The 18,579-nt window shown below is 47.8% G+C and overlaps 1 protein-coding gene across 1 annotated transcript in view; it reads right to left on the bottom strand.

The window, feature by feature from the left end:
• EFCAB8 (EF-hand calcium binding domain 8) overlaps positions 1 to 17,843 on the bottom strand; it is a 70,097-nt gene extending 52,254 nt beyond the window's left edge. The window contains exons 1-5 of the mRNA XM_053573750.1: positions 17,802 to 17,843; positions 14,642 to 14,801; positions 7,095 to 7,213; positions 5,608 to 5,711; positions 825 to 978 (exon numbers count right to left, since the gene is read on the bottom strand). Coding sequence (XP_053429725.1) covers positions 825 to 978; positions 5,608 to 5,711; positions 7,095 to 7,213; positions 14,642 to 14,801; positions 17,802 to 17,843 — 579 coding nt within the window. The remainder of the gene's footprint in view (positions 1 to 824; positions 979 to 5,607; positions 5,712 to 7,094; positions 7,214 to 14,641; positions 14,802 to 17,801) is intronic.
• Positions 17,844 to 18,579: the final 736 nt, after the last annotated feature.

Below are 18,579 nucleotides of genomic sequence, written 5' to 3'. Positions count from 1 at the left end.
GTGCTGCAGGAGCACTCCTAAAAAGCCTTTCTGTAGAGCCCCAGAGAGCAGTGCTTTCCCTATTTGCTGGAAGATTCTGGACTGGACTGGCAACACAAGTACACAGCGGGAATTCCTAAGTATCTTGCCACTTACTACTCCTGGCCAGGAGCTGGTGGCACAAAGACAATGATGACGTCAGCTGATATGAGCCAGGTACCTGCTGGGTGCCTTGCTCTGCATACAGTATTCTACCATGAAATCCTCCCAAGAGCCCTGGGAGGGGGCTAGCCCCATTTGACAGCTGAAGAAACTGAGGTACAGAGAGCTACACAGTACCTCGCTCAGGGTCACAGAGCTGGTCGACGTTACACCAGGATTTTCACCCTGGCAGTCAGGCTCAGAACCCCTGCTCACAACCACCAGGATTTCCTACCTGCTTTAGGCAAAAGGTTTAAATGAGGATAGCAGAAGGGTGACCGACTGAAGGCGTGTGACCAGATGATGATGCCATTCACTGAGATGGGGACGCAGAGAAGTAAGCCCAGAGGGCTAAGAGAGCTAAGGTGAGACGCTGTTTGGGCAAACTGGATTTGAGGTGTCTATGGACACCCACACGGAAGGGGTATCCAGGCGGAATCCTGCTTCACAGAAAAGAAACGTGAGACTCTCGCAGTGAGGCCAGAATCTGGACCCAGGTGCTGTGACCACAAGGCCAGGATGCCCACACCGTGGGTCCCAAGAACAAGCCCATCTTGGGTCTGGGCCACCTTCCCTGTCGGGACGCTAAGGCAGAGGCTCTCCAACACCCCGACGTGTACCCCTTGTGGACAGGCCCCACTCACCTGAAAGGACTTAATCAGCAAGAAGGTCTCAGACCAGAACTGCAGGACCCCGTCTTTGGTGACAGTCAGGAAACATCCCGTCTTCTTAAAATACCCCTTCTTCTTGTAACAGTGGACTAAAAAATCCACTTTCACAACCTCACAGCCATGATTCCTGTGGAAGGCGAGAGAGACGCACCCAAGCAAAAACACCTCAGAGGACAGGAGGCACCCGCAGGAGAACCAGCAGCCACAGAGGAAGACGCGCAGGGGCGAGGGCAAGGCGCACGGCTGGGCGCACGCAGCCTGGCACGCAGGGGATGCAGGGCTCTGTCCCTCCTCCAGGCAGATCTCCCCTGGGTCAGGAACAGTGGCCAAAAGGGGAAGAGCCCATGTGTGATGCTGGTACGAGGTGGGCAGCAGGCTCATCCTTTGAAATGGCCAGCCAGCCCCTCTTCACCCAATGGGACAGAGAAGACCCAGAACAGATGGACTGGGAGCTTCTGCAAAGCTGCTTTTATGGGGAAACCACCCACAGAAGGTAAGTGGAGTGGGACTTAGAAATAACCCTTTCAGGCGGTGCCTGTGGCTCAAAAGAGTAGGGCACCGGCCCCATATGCCAGAGGTGGCAGGCTCAAACCCAGTCCCAGCAAAAAAACTGCAAAAAAAAAAAGAAATACCCTTTCTAGCAACTGCTCTAGAGCTCCAGGGTAGAAGGGGCAACAGAGCCCGAGAATGAGATAACAATGGAGAAAAAGACAGGGAGGAACACAGGCTTCAGCACCCAGCTCTTCACAGCAAACAGCTCCTGGGACAGGCCTACAGCCCTCCCAGCAAGCCCCTGCCTTCCAGGGGCTGCCTTCCTGCCCAAAATGGACCACGCCAACTCTGTTAAGGCTCACAGCCACTTTGACTTCTTCTTTTTTTTTTTTTTAATGTTTATTTATTTTTTGTTGTTGTTGTTGTTGTTGCAGTTTGGCCGGGGCTGGGTTTGAACCAGCAACCCTTGGCATATGGGGCTGGCGCCCTACTCACTGAGCCACAGGCGGGGCACAGCACACACTCTCCCACTTGAGCTGCCCAATTTCAGGACCCCGGCAGGGTAAGTGATATTGCCTTGCCTCACAGGGACCCAAGGGATAGCCATTTCCCTGTAAACTATGTCCTCATTACCAGCAGGGCTAGAGCTGAAAGCTAGGTGCCTCACTCCTCCTCCAGAGCCCTTTCCAAATGTTGCTGCGGTCATGGTCTGACTTAGGGTTTCAGGAAAAGTGACACCACTGTGAAATTTGACTGCCATTGCTATCTTGGCAGAAGACAGAGAGAAACATGTATCTGGACACGGTTCTCCCCTCTCCCCTACCCTCAGCCCATGGCCCTGTAGGGATCAGGACAAATACTCTCAGTGGCCCTCTAGTCATCACGTCCCATCCCACCACCTCTATCCCAGACAAAGACTGTGGAATGGGCACAACAGGTGAGAGCTATGGAAGGGAAGTCAGCCCTAGGGAAAGGCCGTCTCAGTGAGGTCTGGGATTCCCCATCTGCACCTCCGCCTCCCAACTGCAGTGGGATGGGAGGAGATGACCTTGGCTTGCCCGGCCCAGGTCAGTCAAAGTGAGCCAACCCTTTCATGAAGGTAATTATGTATTACTTGGTTATTTTCTCTACCAAGCCATAAATGTTCTTTAAGATTACAAATTGAGTGAATAAGAAAAAGTAGGGATAAGCTTTCTTTTTTTTGAAACAGAGTCTCACTTTGTTGTCCTGGGTAGAGTGCTGTGATGTCACAGCTCACAGCAACCTCAAACTCTTGGGCTTAAGTGATCCTCTTGCCTCAGCCTCCCAAGTAGCTGTGACTCTAGGCACCTGCCACAATGCCCAGCTGTTTTTAATTTTTGGTTTTTTTTTTTTTTTTTTTGTGACAGTCTCATTCTGTTGTTCTCGGTAGAGTGCTATGGCCTCATAGCTCACAGCAACCTCAAACTATTGGGCTCAAGTGATTCTCCCAAGTAGCTGAGACTACAGGCACCAGCCACAACACCTGGCTATTTTTAGAGATGCGGGTCTCACTTTGGCTCAGGCTGGTCTTGAACTCCTGAGCTCAAGTAATCCACCCACCTCAGCCTCCCAGAGTGGTAGAATTACAGGCATAAGCCACTGTGCCCGGCCTCCCAGCTATTTTTAGAGACAGGGTCTCACACTTACTCAGCTCCGAAGTTTAAGTAATCCACCGGCCTCAGCTTCCTGGAGTGCTAGGACTACAGGAGTAAGCCACCACAACCAGCTGGGATGAGCTTTTTTTAAGAGATAGGGTCTGGCTGGCACAGTGGCTCATGCCTATAATCCTAGCACTCTGAGAGGCCAAGGCAGGTAGACTGCCTGAGCTCACAGGTTTGAGACCAGCGTGAGCCAGAGTGAGACCTCCTCTTTAAAAAATAGCCAGGCATTATGGTGGGCACCTGTAATCCCAGCTACTTAGGAGGTTGAGGCAAGAGAATCTCTTGAGCCCAAAAGTTTGAGGTTGATGTGAGCTGTGATGCCATGGCCCTCTACCAAGGGCAACAAAGTGAAACGCCCTCTCAAAGAAAAAGAAAGAGAGAGAGAGATAGGGTCTTGCTCTGTCACTCCACCTAGGCTGAACTGCAGTGGTGGGTTGTATTACTACAACCTCAAACTCCTGGTCTCAAGCGGTCCTCCCTCCTCAGCCTCCCAAGTAGCTGGGACAATAGACATGCACCACTATGTCCAGCTGGGACAAGCTTCTTGACTTCTTTTGTTTCAGGCCTTTAAACACTCTTGGGATCTAAATGGCTCAAAGTGCTCATGCCAAACTTTATGGCTATGAAATCTTTTATTCTTCATATTTATTAATTATTCCACAATTAAATTCACAACCAAAATATTGTTTTAAGTTATCCTTTTGTTATTTTCATTTAAACCATCTTTTCCACTCTGCAAAGCCAAGGCAGGTGGAATGCTTGAGCTCGGGAGTTCAAGACTAGCCTGAGCAAGGGAAAAAAAAAACTAGCCAGGTGTTGTGATGGGCACCTGTAGTCCCAGCTACTTGGGAGGCTGAGGCAAGAGGATCGCTGGAGCCTAAGAGTTTGAGGTTACCATGGGCTATGATGTCACGGCACTCCACCTAGGACAACAGAGTGAGACTCTATCTCTAAAATAAAGAAATAAACAATCTTTTCTCTTGAATACCAGGCTACCTGGGGGCAGGAATCTCCTTCTAGTTCTTGGTCTTCCCCTGGCCTGTTCTGGGTATGGTCCTCTAAGGACAGACCCGCTGACTGCCCTCTCCTGACCACATCACCCGTGTAGGTCACCATACCCTTTACCACAAGACTCAGCTCCCTGGCCCGTCCTCTTGCCCCAGCCAGGCTATGGGTGCCCCAACCCCAGGGAGGCCTGGGGCCCACAGCAGTCCTCTGCAAGCTGGGGGTCAGAGCAGCTGCGGCGCTCCTCATTCTTACTTTAGACAGTCTAGAGCAGTGATTCTCAACCTTTCTAATGCCGTAATGTATTTTCACTGTTAAAAAGGGGTCGCGACCCACAGGTTGAGAACCGCTGGTCTAGAGGAAGTAGAAGCAGTGGGGGCAGACAGGGCCATGGCTGATAGGTTGGCCACACACTCCCCCAAATATGGTAACTTGGCAGGTTGAATATTTAAGCTGAAGGGATTCAAAAAACAATATGCTCCAGAAGGACTTTCTGACCTTTCCCTGAGGCAGGTCGGAAGACTCTCACATGAGAGGTGCTCTCTATAGGCCAGGAGGGAAGGAGTAACCTATCTCCAAAGACACTAGAACACAGAAAGGGGTCTGAACCAACAGGCCTTGCTAAGTTTCTCCCAGTTTGTAACACCTAGCTCATTCCCTCTTTGTCCTATCCTATTTCTCCACAACTTTCCACTCTTCATCAAACCCAGCATAAAAACAAACAAACTCAGCATTAAACCCCTGCTTCTTGGGGTCTTCATTTCCTTATGAAGGCTCCGGGTCATGTAAAACTTACGTTAAATAAATCTGTATGTTCTTCCCTTGTGAATCTGCCACCTGGGCCCCAGCCAATGAACCTAAGATGGCTAAAAGGGAAAGATGTTTCTCCTCACCCTGACAGCCAAGGTGTAGCAGGCACAGTGGGTGGAAGCGGCAGAGGGAGCAGGGGCACACCTGGGCAGGCAGACATCCAGGCAGAGCCAGAGCCGCCAAGCTCTGGGAGTCACAGAGGCTCCGGTTCCTGAAGACCAGGCCTGCCAAAGCCTCCAGGACATAGCTGAGGGCTCAAGGAGCAATCCCCTCCCTGTCACCTCTGGGAAAAGCCCCCAGCCTACTTATGACAGCCATCTGTGGCCCTGTAGATAGAACTACCGGACCCATTCGGCCTGGCTGTCAGAGCAGGCTGGAGAAGCAACGTGGGAACAAAAAGGGTGGGACAGAACAGCCCCACCACGTCCTACCTATTGGCCTGGGGCAATCCAGTTGAGCCTCTGAATCTCAGTTTCCTCAGCTACAAAATGGAGACAAATCACCTGCTGATGAACACCTACAGCAGTGGTTCTCAACCCTTTAATACAGTTCCTGGGGGTCGCGACCCACAGGTTGAGAACCGCTGACCTACAGAGTTCTGAGGCTGAAACGAGCCAGAGGACATGTAGCACCAGGCCTGCAGCCAGCACCTGGGTCAGCACCAACAAGGAGTGGCTGGTGGGCTTAGGAAGGGGTCTCACTGCAAGGCGGCACCAGCACTCATCCAGCCACCCTCAGCCCCGCTGTCCAGGGAAGAGGCTCCTTACAGGGGCACGACCTTCATGGGAAGGGAGAAGTGCAGGCGGTACTTGTTCTTCCTCATCTCCTCCTTCCCCTGGAACTCGCGCATCATGTAATCCATACACTCTTCCTGCCTCGGGAAGAAAATGCAAGGGGGGAAGGGCGTTGGCAAACAGCTCCAGGATTGTGCTTTAGGAACCCAAGCCTGGCTTCCAGGTTCCTTCCCCATCTCTCTCAGCCCCTTCCATGGAGATCTGGGGGCTGCTTCCCGAGCATTGGCCAGGGGACTGAGCAAGCAACCAACCCGTTCTAGTATCCTGAATGTGTAAAGGGCCTATTCGCAAGCACCTGTGAAAACTGCACAGGAACCTCTTCCCCCTGAGCACATGGGTAACGCTAAATACCTCTTCAGATCACTTCGTGCCTGGCATCTCGGGTGAAGCTCTTTACTCACCGCTACTTTATGGATAATAGGAATGAGGCCCAGATGGGTATGCATCAGTTGCCCAGCTCATGTTATCAAATTAACAGCAAGGGAGCACCCGAAACCAGGGCCTCTAGGCCAACTCTAGACTCCACTGACAGATCCCTGAATGATGGCCAAGGCCAAAATGAGCCACTATATGAAGCTCCAACAAGAAATAGGCAGTTACATGTATTAAGAAGGATTAAGTGAGCGAGGCTTCTCTGTGTAAAGGGCAGGGAATACTGGAAATGTATTTATTATAGAATGTTAAGAGTAATAAGAGCAAAAAATAAAACCCAGAATATATACCTATACCAAGGGGTTAGTATGATAGGGTAGGTTCCTGGCGCTTGAATACTGGGCTCAGCCACTAACTAGCTCTGCAGCCCTCTGCAGAGTTTCATAGCTTCACTATGCCTCAGTTCCCCACCCAATCAAATGGAAGTGAACTCCTGTGAGGTTTAAATAAAATATTACATAAAGTATTAGCACAGTGCCTGGTGTAAATGCCAGTTATCATTACCAGCTTTACTACGTCAATATGTCAGACTATGTTTTGTACTTTTTTGCAGACTTAAATGCTATCTATGTTCACTGCAGAACATTTACAATCTACAAAACACAAAAGCATTATTACGACATTTTGGATTTAACAGCCACAGGTTTGCCTTTTCTTAATGATCATTAAGGACCATGAGTTGGTCGTGTGTGGCCCTGTGGTGGCCCTAGAGCCAGGCAGGAGGCTGGTGTGCAGAGAGCCACGTGGCAGGTGGGGACACCCTTGCTGCCCTCCCTTGCATACTCCACAGGTCTCATGTAGGGACCAGGGACTGTGTCACACACTCTCCTGTACTGGAGGTGAGGAATGAGCTGTGATGAGCCCAGCTCACAGAAGTCTCAGGAGGGACCTCTCAAAGACACCCAGCTGGGGCCTTCTGAGGCTGTGACCACCTCCCGCCAGTCCTCCACTTGCTCCACTGATGGGTCGAAGACTGTACCTTCCAGCCTCCCTCAAGCTACCTGAGGCAGCAGGGGCACCCTTCTCACCCAGGTGACGATGCCATTACAGTCCGAGTCTACCTTCAAAAACAGTGCCTCTAGCATCTCATCTGACACTCTGCCCAGAACCTTCTTCGTGGCCTTGATGAAAGCTTCCAGGTCCAAGGCTTCAAGGAGAGAAGAAAGAACACCCTCCCCTTAATCATGAGACACTGGGCCTCTCTTTGGCCTCAGTGGTCTTGGGTATCTGAGAGCTGAAGGGGACATAGGAGGACCATGTTCACCAAGTGTTTTGCTGCCTACCCCACAATTGTGAACTGCCCACCACAGGAGAGACAGAAAAGAGACAGGAGGTCCGAGGAAGCTGCTTTCTCCCCAGCCCCTCAGATACTCTGCCCCTCTGGGCCCTGTCAGCCTTCTTCACATCTCTGCATTTGTCTCTTCTACTCTAGCCTGGGCCAGATTCCTGAAGCTTCCATTCTCATTTGGTTATCTTTGCATCTTATCTGTTCAACAATCACCCCACAAATACTAGCCGAACACCTACCCACCCATGGAGTGCTGTGCTGGACTCACAGCAGCAGAGGGGACAGGTACAAACAGAACATTTAAGACAGACTAGGCATTGAGGGGAAAAAAAAAAAAAACTCTCCAAAGAAAAGGAGAAGCAAAATGGCATATAATGGCAACAAACACGCATTCATAAATTCCAACAGAGAGAGGGAGAGGCTGACACAGTGGCTCACACCTGTAATATTAGCTACTTTCGGAGTCTGAGGCAGGGAGGATCGCTTGAGACCAGTAGTTCAAAACCAGCCTGGGCAATGTAACAAGATCCCACCTCTACAAAAATAGAGCAATTAGCCCAGTCTAGTGGCGTGTGCCTGTAGTCTCAGCTACTTGGAAGGCTGAGACAGGAGGATCACGTGAGCCCAGTTCGAGACTGCTGTGAGCTATGATAATGCCACTGCATTCCAGCCCAACCCAGGTGACAGAGTGAGACTCTGTCTGAAAAAAAATAAAATAAAAAGGCAATCATCAAAATGTAAACTTTGGCTGTAGGAACAGATGAGGAGGGGAAGAGCAGGCAAGGATAGAATACTCTCTCCATGCTAGGTTTTGTGGCTACAAGGGGATGTTTGCAAATGGGTCAATGACCTCTGGCTAAAATTGTTTTTTAATCATCACAGTTTTTTAAAAAGTGTTTCTAAAAGCCTGCCCAAACATGTGGACTCCTCACGGTGCACTGCCTGGCCTATCTCAACCTGATGCTGCCCCTTCACTCTCTGTACCCCTTGGTGTTTCACCTCCTGCCGAGCCCACGCCCACCTTGAGGCCTCTGCCAGGTCTTGGCCTTGGCTACATTCAGGTGGTTCCTTCCACAGGGAATACTTTTTTGGGACTACCTAAGGACGCCATCCACCTCCACTGCCTGGCTCCACTGTCCTTCCTGACCTTGTCCCCAGCCCCTGAACTGGTCCTGGGTCCATGGCCTATTAGAAACTGGGCCACACAGCATCACTCCCAGAGCTCTGCCTCCCGTCCCCTCCACTTCCATTCGTGGAAAAAATTATCTTCCATGAAATTGGTCCCTGGTGCCAAATAGGTTCTGGTCTGTAGCCTTTAGGAATCAGGTCCCACAGCTGGAGGTGAAAGCCGGGCAAGTGACCACCTTTATCTGTATTTACAGCCCCTCCCCATAGCTCACATCACCACCTGAGTTCCACCTCCCCCCAATCCCCTCTCCCTCATCCTGGGAAAATTTATCTTCCATGAAACTGGTCCCTGGTACCAAAAAAATTGGGGACCATTGGTCTAACACTTGGTTTGTTTGTCTTTCCGCCTGTCTTCTCTCTCCATCCAGTCTGTGAGCTCTGGGATTCCAGGAATGAGTCTGCTCCCTCTGTGACTGGGTCCCCAGCACTCAGCAGACACTGGTCCCTGAGGGTTTCTGTGGACACTAGGATGTTCTGGCAATGAGACCACATACCAGGCGTTGTTCTCTGTGCTTACAAATACTCAGCCTACTGAGAGAAATATGACACACAGCCAGGAATTGGTGGCACCGGATGCTACCCCCAGCAATCTGGCTCAAGAGCTCTTAACCCTACTCTGCGGTGCTCACAAAACACCCAGCACAGGGCTACAGCAGTGTCACTATAGACTGCTGTAATCTGTTGGTAGACTAACTAACAAAGGAAAGCCTCAATAAAACACACCTTGCTTAAAGAAAGATCTGACTTTCTTATGTGGAGGTTTTTATTTATTTATTTCAGGTTAACTTGAGGGTACAAACAACCAGGTCAAAATATTTGCATTTGTTAGAGTCCCTCTTGTAGTTATGTCTCACACTCAAAAGGTGTGCCAAACACCCCCACACAGTGCCCATTCAGTGCGAGCACCCAAACCCCATCCCTCTCCATTGCTTCCCTTCCCCCAAATTGAATTGAAAGTTTTTCTCCTATGTGGGCATGCATTGGATCATCTACTGGCTTCATATTAGTATTGAGTACATTGGATAATTGCTTTTTCATTCTTGCGTTACTTTACTAAGAAGAATGTGTTTCAACTGCATCCATCCAGGTTAGTACAAAAGATATAAAGTCACCATCCTTGTTTACGGCTGAATGGTATTCCATGGTATGTGATAGAGTCAAATGGAGGGACCCACCCAAATAGAAGGTGCCCACCCCTACCCTTCTGACCCCTAAAAACCCCCATCCACCTTAACCCGTGCTGACTTCCTTCTCGAGCGCAGACCTGGATGGAAATAAAGACCAATGTTGCCCACACACAACCTGGATTCTGTTTCCTTCTGTTCACATCTTGGAATAATCTTTTATTTTCGGCCTTTGACTTCTCAGTATGCATATGCCACAATTTGTTAATCCATTCCTGAATCGATGGGCATTTAGGTTTTTTTCCACATCTTAGTGATTGTAAATCAACAAACTATCTAATGCAAATGTCCTTATGATAAAATGATTTTTTTTCTTCTGGGTAGAGGCCTAGCAGTAGGATTGGGGGGTCAAATAGGAGATCTAATTTGAGTTCTTTGAGGATTCTCCATACTTCTTTCCAAAGAAGCTATCTTAGATTGCGGTCTCACCAACAGCACAGAAGTGCTCCCTTCTCTCCATACCCGTGCCAGCATCTGCAGCTTTGAGACTTTGTGATGTGGGCTAGTCTTACTGGGGTTAGGTGATAGCTCATGATGATTTTGATTTGCATTTCTCTGATAATTAGTGATGATGAGCATTTTTTAATGTGTTTGTTAACCATTCATCTGTCTTTCTCAGAGAAGGTTCTGTTCGTTGTCTCTTTCCCAGTGGTAGATGGGATTGTTCACTCTTTTTTTGTTGATTAATTTGAGTTCTCTGTAGATCCTAGTTATCAAGCCTTTGTCAGATTCATAACAAACAAATACCTTTTCCCATTCTGAAGGGTGGCTATTTGCTTTGTTGTTGTGTCCTTAGCCATGTGCTTATGTGGAGGTATAGCCAAGAAAGAAGCTTCAAATGGCATTTCACAGTCCTACCATGTATAAGACGGACATCAGGCAGCAGTCCAGGAATACTGGAGCCTTCCCTTGGGAGGGAGCTGGGAGTCAAACTGCCTTTATATGCCTTTGAAACCTCCCTGGGAGAGTGACAGGCTCCTCTTTAAGAACCACTGCCCTCAAAGACCTGGGTTCAACCTACACTGAGGTCCAGCAAAGCTAACTTGCAGCACAGGAAAGAGAAGCCTGGTGCACCCCCTTTTCTTTCCAAACCAAGTGCCAATAGTCATGGTGCCCAAGAGATGGCATGGAGCCCATGCTCATCATCCACCTCCTTCAAAAATGTTTGAAAAAGAAAAATGATCCTGTTTTTACTTACCCTTATAAAGGAAAATAAAAAATCTCAGGACCACCTCTCCCCCAGCTCCTTACGCAAAAGGGAAGGCAACGGCCTCAGGCACCTGTGAAGAACTGGCCCCACAGATCATTCCTTGCCTGCTTTCCCAATATGCAAATTGCAACTCTAGGTCTAAAGTCTAGCTTCAAAAACTTAATTTTTGTTAATAAATTACAAGTTTAGGCAGCACCGATAGCTCAGTAGGTAGGGCATCAGCCACATACATGGAGGCTGGCGAGTTCGAATGCAGCCTAGGCCTGCTAACCAACAGTGAAACTGCAACAAAAAAATAGCCGGGCGTTGTGGTGGGCACCTGTAGTCCCAGCTACTTGGGAGGCTGAGGCAAGAGAATCGCTTAAGCCCAAGAGTTTGAGGTTGCTGTGAGCTGTGACACCAAGGCACTCTGCCAAGGGCGACACAGTGAGACTCTTATCTCAAAAATAAATAAATGAATAAATAAATAAATTACAAGTTTATTAGCCAGGCACAATGGCTTACACCTGTAATCCTGGCACTCTGGAAGGCCAAGGCAGATCGTTTAAGCTCAGGAGTTCAAGATCAGCCTGAGCAAGAACGAGACAACATCTATTAAAAATAGAAAAACTAACCAGGCTTTGGCTTGGCACCTATAGTCCCAGCTACTCAGGAGGCCGAGGCAAGAAGATCTCTTAAGCCTAAGAGTTTGAGGATGCTGTGAGCTATGATAATACCACGGGGTACTCTACCCAAGGCGACAGAGTAACATTCTGTCTCAAAAAAAAAAAGAAAAATTACAAGTTCGTCTTCCCAGGTGCAGAACAGAGACAAGATCAATCTTCCACCTAAGCAGGGAAGGAAGTATCCTTCATTCCCTTTTTCTCTTCTAACATTCACCTTAACTTATATAAAATGTAGATTTCCTGGGCCTGACAAAAATATAACCATTTGCTTCACTGCCCAGCCCTCTGCTCTTTTTTTTTTTATTTTTTCTTTTTGCATAGGCCCCAGTCCCTCTTAAATACTGAAGCTCCCAAATTCAGAAAAAACAGTCACTGGCTCGGCGCCTGTATCTTAGCAGCTCAGGTGGCGGCCACATACACTGGGGCTGATGGTTCTAACCCAGCCTGGGCCTGCCAAACAACAACTACAACAGCAACAACCAAAAAAAAAAAGAAAAAAGAAAGAAAGAAAAAACAATCACAGATTTGTCTGTGATGTGTGTTTCTCCCAGTTGTGTCCTCAACCTCTGGCTTAATAAAACCTCCATTGATTGAAATGTTTGCCCCGGTCACTTGTTTAGGTTTGTCACCCTACATCAAAAAAAGGTAAATTTTCCTTTCTCCCATTTAAAACCACAGCCATTTTTTAAATGAGAAAGTTCTTTTTGCATAGATATGAAGACATTAAGTAAAACTTGTTAAAATTAATTTTTTTAAAGCAAGGAGTGAAACAGTATAGGCAGTAGAATGCCACTGCATATAAAAAATGGGGGAAGTGGCTAAATGTATGTCTGCGCTTCGAAAGGTCACAAGAATTAGAAAGCAGTATCCTCCTGAGGGACATACCTGGGCAGGGAGGGAGACATTTTCTCTCTATGGCAGTGGTTCTCAACCTTCCTAATGCCGCAATGTATTTTCATTGCTAAAAAGGGGTCATGACCCACAGGTTGAGAACCACTGCTCTATGGCAAAAAGGCATCATTGGTAAAAGTACCTTTTAAATTCTGAACTGCATGAAATATTGCTATTCAAAACAAACACAAACACAATAAAAACCTCAGCCAAAGACAGTCCTGCTAGAGTCCTCGCAGACACAGTGGTGGCTGCAAACACTAGAGAACTCCAATCAGAACCCACCTGACCTTCCAGTCAGACATGAATTGTCCCTCCTCGGCCTCCCGTTGCACAGTCATAAACTGAGAATTTGTTATCCTTTCCTGCCCACATCACAGTGTGTCAGAAAACTCAAAGGAAATTAATAAGGCAGGTAAATGGGGCCCCATCATTGGCACTTACAGTATAGTAGATATAAAGAAAGATGCCTTTAAGCATTCTTGTTATTTGACTTTAAGGAGTATCATCCCAAGAAGGAAAAAAAAAATCAAGCTCTCAACAGAAAAAACATCTGATGCAAAAATGACATACTTACATTATTTAAACTCAATAAAACCAAAATTCCCAAAAATAGAGGAATAGTTTAACCAACCAGTGGAACACTTGCATTCATTAGGAAGGATGGTTTGGATGACTATATAGCAATATGGAAAAGTCCTTAAGATATTAACATTAAGTGAAAAAGAAGAGTCTGAAATTACATATATAGTACAATCACAGACATATGAAAATACATGGAGCCATCTGTGGTGGAAGAACTTAAGAAGGCCACGTGATGTCCACCTCCTAGTATTCATACCCTTCTGTGATCCCTTCCTTTGAGCAGGGGACCTATAATCAACAGAATATGGCCCAGATGACAGGATGTTTGAGACTATGTGCACAAGATTACATGACATGTTATGTAAGATTTTGACACTCATCTTCTTGGAGTTTCTCTCTCCTTTGTTAGCATGAGCCTTGCAAGGAATGGTGTTGGTGCATCCCACATGACCAGGAACGGTAAGAAGCCTCTAGGATGGTGATTTTCAACCAGTGTGCCATGGCACACCCGTGTGCTGGGAGAGGATCTTAGGTGTGCCACAAAAATTTTTAAAGATCATTAATTAGGCCAGGTGTGGTGATTCACGCCTGTAACTCTAGCACTCTGAGAGGCCAAGGTGGGTAGATTGCTTGAGCTCAGGAGTTCAAGACCAACCTGAGCAAGAGCAAGACACCATCTCTACTAAAAATAGAAAAAGTAGCTGGGCATAGTAGCACATACCTGTAGTCCACCTACTCAGGAGGCTGAGGCAAGAGGATTGCTCAAGCCCAAGTGTTTGAAATTGCTATGAGCTATGACACCACAGCCCTGCATCCAGGGTGACAGAAGCTCTCTCAGAAAGAAAAAATAATAATAATTAAATTAAAAGAAATTCAAAGCACAGTAAATATATTCTTTTTTTTCACTCTTTTTGGATCAACATAATTTAAGTGTGCTGTGGATATTTAACTATAAGTTCAAGTGTGCCATGATATAAAAAAAAAAAGTTTAAAAAATACTGCTCTAGGAGGTGAGGGTGGCCTCCTACCAATGACCAGGAAGACACAGAAGCCCTCGGTCCAACAGCTGCAAGGAATTGAATTCTGCTAACAACCTGAGTAAGCTTAGAAATGGATCCTTCCCCAATCAAGCCCCAGCTGACACAGCAGCCCAGGGGACAGTGTAGCCCCAGCTAACAACTTGATGGCAGCCCAATAAAGACCCTGAGCAGAGGAGCCAGCTAAGCCATGCAAAGACTCCTAACCCAGCAGAACTGTGAGAGAATAAAAGTGTGTTGATTTAAGATTCTGGGAATATTGTTAGACAACAATAGATAATAAAGCATACATATGAAACTGTTTGGAAGAAATATACCAAAATGCTAACAGTGGTCATGTTTGGGTGTTTGGGACCAGGTTTTTTTTTCTTCCCAGATTGTCAAATAGCTTCCATTGTTTTTACAATACTTACATAATGATTAAAAATTTTAAAGAAGATTCTAGATACAAAAATGCTTGGATCCACACACCCCAGGTCCCACCCTGTGTAGAAGTTGCAGAGATGGGGCCTACGGGGCAGCTTTACCTCCAGTCTTGTCCTCCTCAAACATTTTCTCTATCTCGTGCATATTCAGCTTGGTGAATGGCTGAGATCCATGATGGATGTCAGACAACTGGCTGAGCTTAACAGATGGTACTGGGGAGCCAAGAGCCTCCGTGTTCTGGAATCCACCTGGGGTGGGTGGCTGGAACGAATATGACAAGAACCAGGGACTGAGAGGGTTAATTTCCTGAGCCAAACCTTTTTAGCACATCTTATTTAAAGAGAAACTCTTTGGAGAAGAACAGAGTAAGTAGCATTATGATGTTATTAACTGATGAAAGCAATTAAGTCCTAACCACTTTGAAACCTAGGAAAATTAAGAAAGATCTAGGCTGCTTCTCCTGACTCTGGAGAGTTAACTACTATTCCCCTTTTACAGATGCCTTGACTGCGTAGCATGGTGAGAGGACACTGCCAAGGTCCTGTCTTACACATAATGCAACTTTAATCCATAAGGTGCTTCAGTTCTGCAACTATGTTATTTCAAATGTTCAGTGGTCAGAATTCAAGCCCCCAAGAAACCCAGCTCCATATTCCCTAGTCAATTGCATCTGGCCCCCAACCAGCCCAGATGTCCCGCCTGAGTCAGATCAGCCTGTGTGCCCCATTCCTGGCCCTCAACCTGACACACATCAGTGCTCATGTTGACCCCCCACCAGGGCCTCCCTCACCTCCTCCTCCTACCCACCCTTCCCAGACCTCCCTAAAAGGCTTCCTCAACCCTCCAGCCCTCAACAATGCTTCTCTTCCTTAGTCCGTGTATGTGACTCATTTGGACACTTGACACGATGCTTCGGGTCACTAAAGACTCAGGTCATAAAAGGCTGCATCCCCCTAAAGACTCCCAAGTGTGCACGGTTGACAACCACTGAGCAGCAACCAGGCAGTGCTGCTCCTGAGACATTGCTTTGGGCCTTGGGCAATCAGGAAGACTATTTAGTTCAAAAAGGCAAAAGACAAGAGAGTGAACTGCCCACTCTCCCCAACCCGGCCCCACCGAAAGAGCAAAGGTGCTCATCCTCCTGTGTTCTTTCATTCATTCACTCATGGTCTACACGCATTCATTGAGTGCCAGGCACTATGGATGTAACAGTGAACACAGTAAGGGTCTTTGCCTCCATGGAAACCAACGGATGAGTGAGGGCCTAAATTAGAAAGCTCTGCACCACCTTGGTCTTCCCCTTCCTCCTATGCATGCTGACTGTCCTCCCAGGTGATGCTGAATGGGCTCCATCTCCCACACCACTGTCCATCCTCAACTCTGGTCTTTTGCTGAGACAAGCACAATGGCCTTTCCTAATTGAGAATGGAGTTTGGCCTTCCCTTCCAATCACCTCCCAACACTGGCAAACCCAACCAACAACTTTATGGTCTCTGATACTCTCCATAACTATGCCCTCCACCCCCAACTTCTGAGTACAAACCATGCAAAGCCCACATAACCAGCTCTCACCCATTTTTCTAGTCTCAATGCCTACACCATCTTCCAGGAACACCAACTGCTCCCCACTACCCCCAAACCCAGAAAACATCACACATTTATTTACCTAGTCCCCTATACACAACATAGCTTGTCTATCCCAAAGGGGGCTTCTACCTAACTCTTTAGAGTCTAGCTCAAAGGACACCTCCACTGGGGAGTTTTTCGTGACTTTCCCATGAAAGGCTTCACTGCCACCACCACATTCCCAGGCTTTCTACTTACCTTCTTCCCACAACAAGATACTTGTGGACACCTGCCCATAAATGTAAAGAGCAAGGCATGAGGGCAAGCCCACAGCTGCAGAGTCCCAGAGTCCCAGAGGAAGGCAGAGGTCCCAGGACTCCCGCCTGCCTTCTTCACTTGTAGGCTATTGACATGTTGCATTACTTCTCTGAGCCATAGGCTTCTCCACAGTACCCCCTCATGGAGATCCCCGGTACCCACCGTGCAGGGATGCAGTTGAGACCTAAATGACGCCTGAATACAATGAAGCCCCAGCAAACCACAGTCACACAATAAATGACAGCTCTTGACATCTCTCAGTGAGCTCTTCAAGGTAATGGCATATTTATCTTAATTTTATTTGTATTAAGTATCTCTATATTCTCCAGCCCCAAGCACACAAGAAACACTCAAGGTCAGGAGCAGTAGCTCACACCTGTAATCCTAGTACCTTGAGAAGCCAAGACGGCAGAACTCAGGAATACAAGACCAGCCTAAGCAAGAGAGAGACCCCATCTCTAAAAATAGCCAGGCGATGTGGCAGGCGCCTGTAGTCCCAGCTACTTGGGAGACTGAGGCAAGAAAATTGCTTGAGCTCAAGAGTTTGAGGTTGCTGTGAGCTATGACACCATAGCACTCTACTGAAGGTGACAAAGTGAGACTCTGTCTTAAAAAAAAGAAAGAAAGTAGCCAGGCATTGTGGCGGGCGCCTGTAGTCCCAGCTACTCGGAAGGCTGAGGCAAGAGAATCGCTTAAGCCCAGGAGTTGGAGGTTGCTGTGAGCTGTGTGAGGCCATGGCACTCTACCGAGGGCCATAAAGTGAAACTCTGTCTCTACAAAAAAAAAAAAAGAAAGAAACACTCAATACATATCTGCCTTGATGATATATACAGCCCTCCCCACCTTTAACACAATTTTGCTGGACAAAACTAAGTACAGTCGCATAAATGCAATTTGGTAGCCTTGGACGTGCTGCTTCTGGCCCATGCAGCCTTCTGTGGCACACACTTAAGACGCCCACCTGGCCCTCTAAGTTTGCAACCCATATTGCAGAGACCACTGGTTATTTTTTTGAGACAGGGTCTCTCTGTTGCCCATGTGGGAGTGCAGGGGCAGCATCATCATAGCTCACAGTAACCTCAAACTCCTGAGGTCGAGCAATCCTCCCGCCTCAGACCCCTAAGAATGGGACTACAGGCCCACACCATGGTGCCTGGCTAATTTTGTATTCTCTGTAAGACAGGCTCTCATTCTGCTGCTCAGGCTGGTCTCAAACTCCTGGCCTCGAGTTATCCTTCTGCCTCAGTCTCCCAAAGTGCTGAGATTACAGATGTGAGCCACCACACCCGGCCAAAACCACTGCACTTCTGTGCCGATGAGTTGTTTGAGTGGCTCTGGGATGCCCCCACCCTTTATTAATTCTGATGGTTTTCTTACCTTTTCAAGTTGAGGGTTTTCCATGAAGTCCTCAGAAGACATTAGACTTGACCTATTAATAGGAAATCATAGTTGCTTTAATGCTAATCTTTGTAAGGACCGTGTGGGAGACCGACATAGCCAGGTCACAGAATGGTAGAAAAGACGTCGGGGTTAAAGGAAAGGGTGGCTGCCCTAACCACAGCCTCTGCCCCAAGTATTTGATGAGCAGTGGTTTCCTAGAAGAGACTTCCCCAGCAGGGAGCTTCCTGCAAGCTCTGTACCTCAGCCTTCCTTCCCCTGGTAGAAAGGAGTTGTCCTACTGAAGCACAGAGGGAGGCAGGATAGGCCCCTGACCTTCCCCTGCAGACCCTTCTCCTCCACCCACTCACCCCCTGACCTTCCCATGCCCTTGGAGTAGGGATTTCACAATAGTATGAGGGCCAGGCAGGAGTGTAGGGGAGAGAGCCATTCCACAGAGCTCTGCCCTGTGACTACAAAGGACACTTTTCTACTGGGTCAGCAGAACCTTCATAGGAGATGGATTACCAGAGCCCAACTCATCAGCAAGTTCCACCGGGCAGGAGTCAGGAGGCACTCCAGAAGGCAGGGGAAAAGCCAAGAAAGAATCAAGCCCAAGACATACACAGGAGACAGACCAAATGGGCCAGCTCAGCTTGAACAAGGATTTCTGGGAGGCAGAGGGGAGGGACCAGAGTAAAAAGAAAACTTGGAAGAAGAGTGTAAAATTTTTTTTTTTTTTGGAGACAGTCTTGCTTTGCTGCCCTTGGTGGAGTGC

Source organism: Nycticebus coucang, chromosome 21, assembly GCF_027406575.1.
Source record: "Nycticebus coucang isolate mNycCou1 chromosome 21, mNycCou1.pri, whole genome shotgun sequence".
Lineage (NCBI taxonomy): Eukaryota > Metazoa > Chordata > Mammalia > Primates > Lorisidae > Nycticebus > Nycticebus coucang.
Note: the sequence above shows the minus strand (reverse complement) of the source record. Positions and strands in the feature narration are given on the sequence as shown.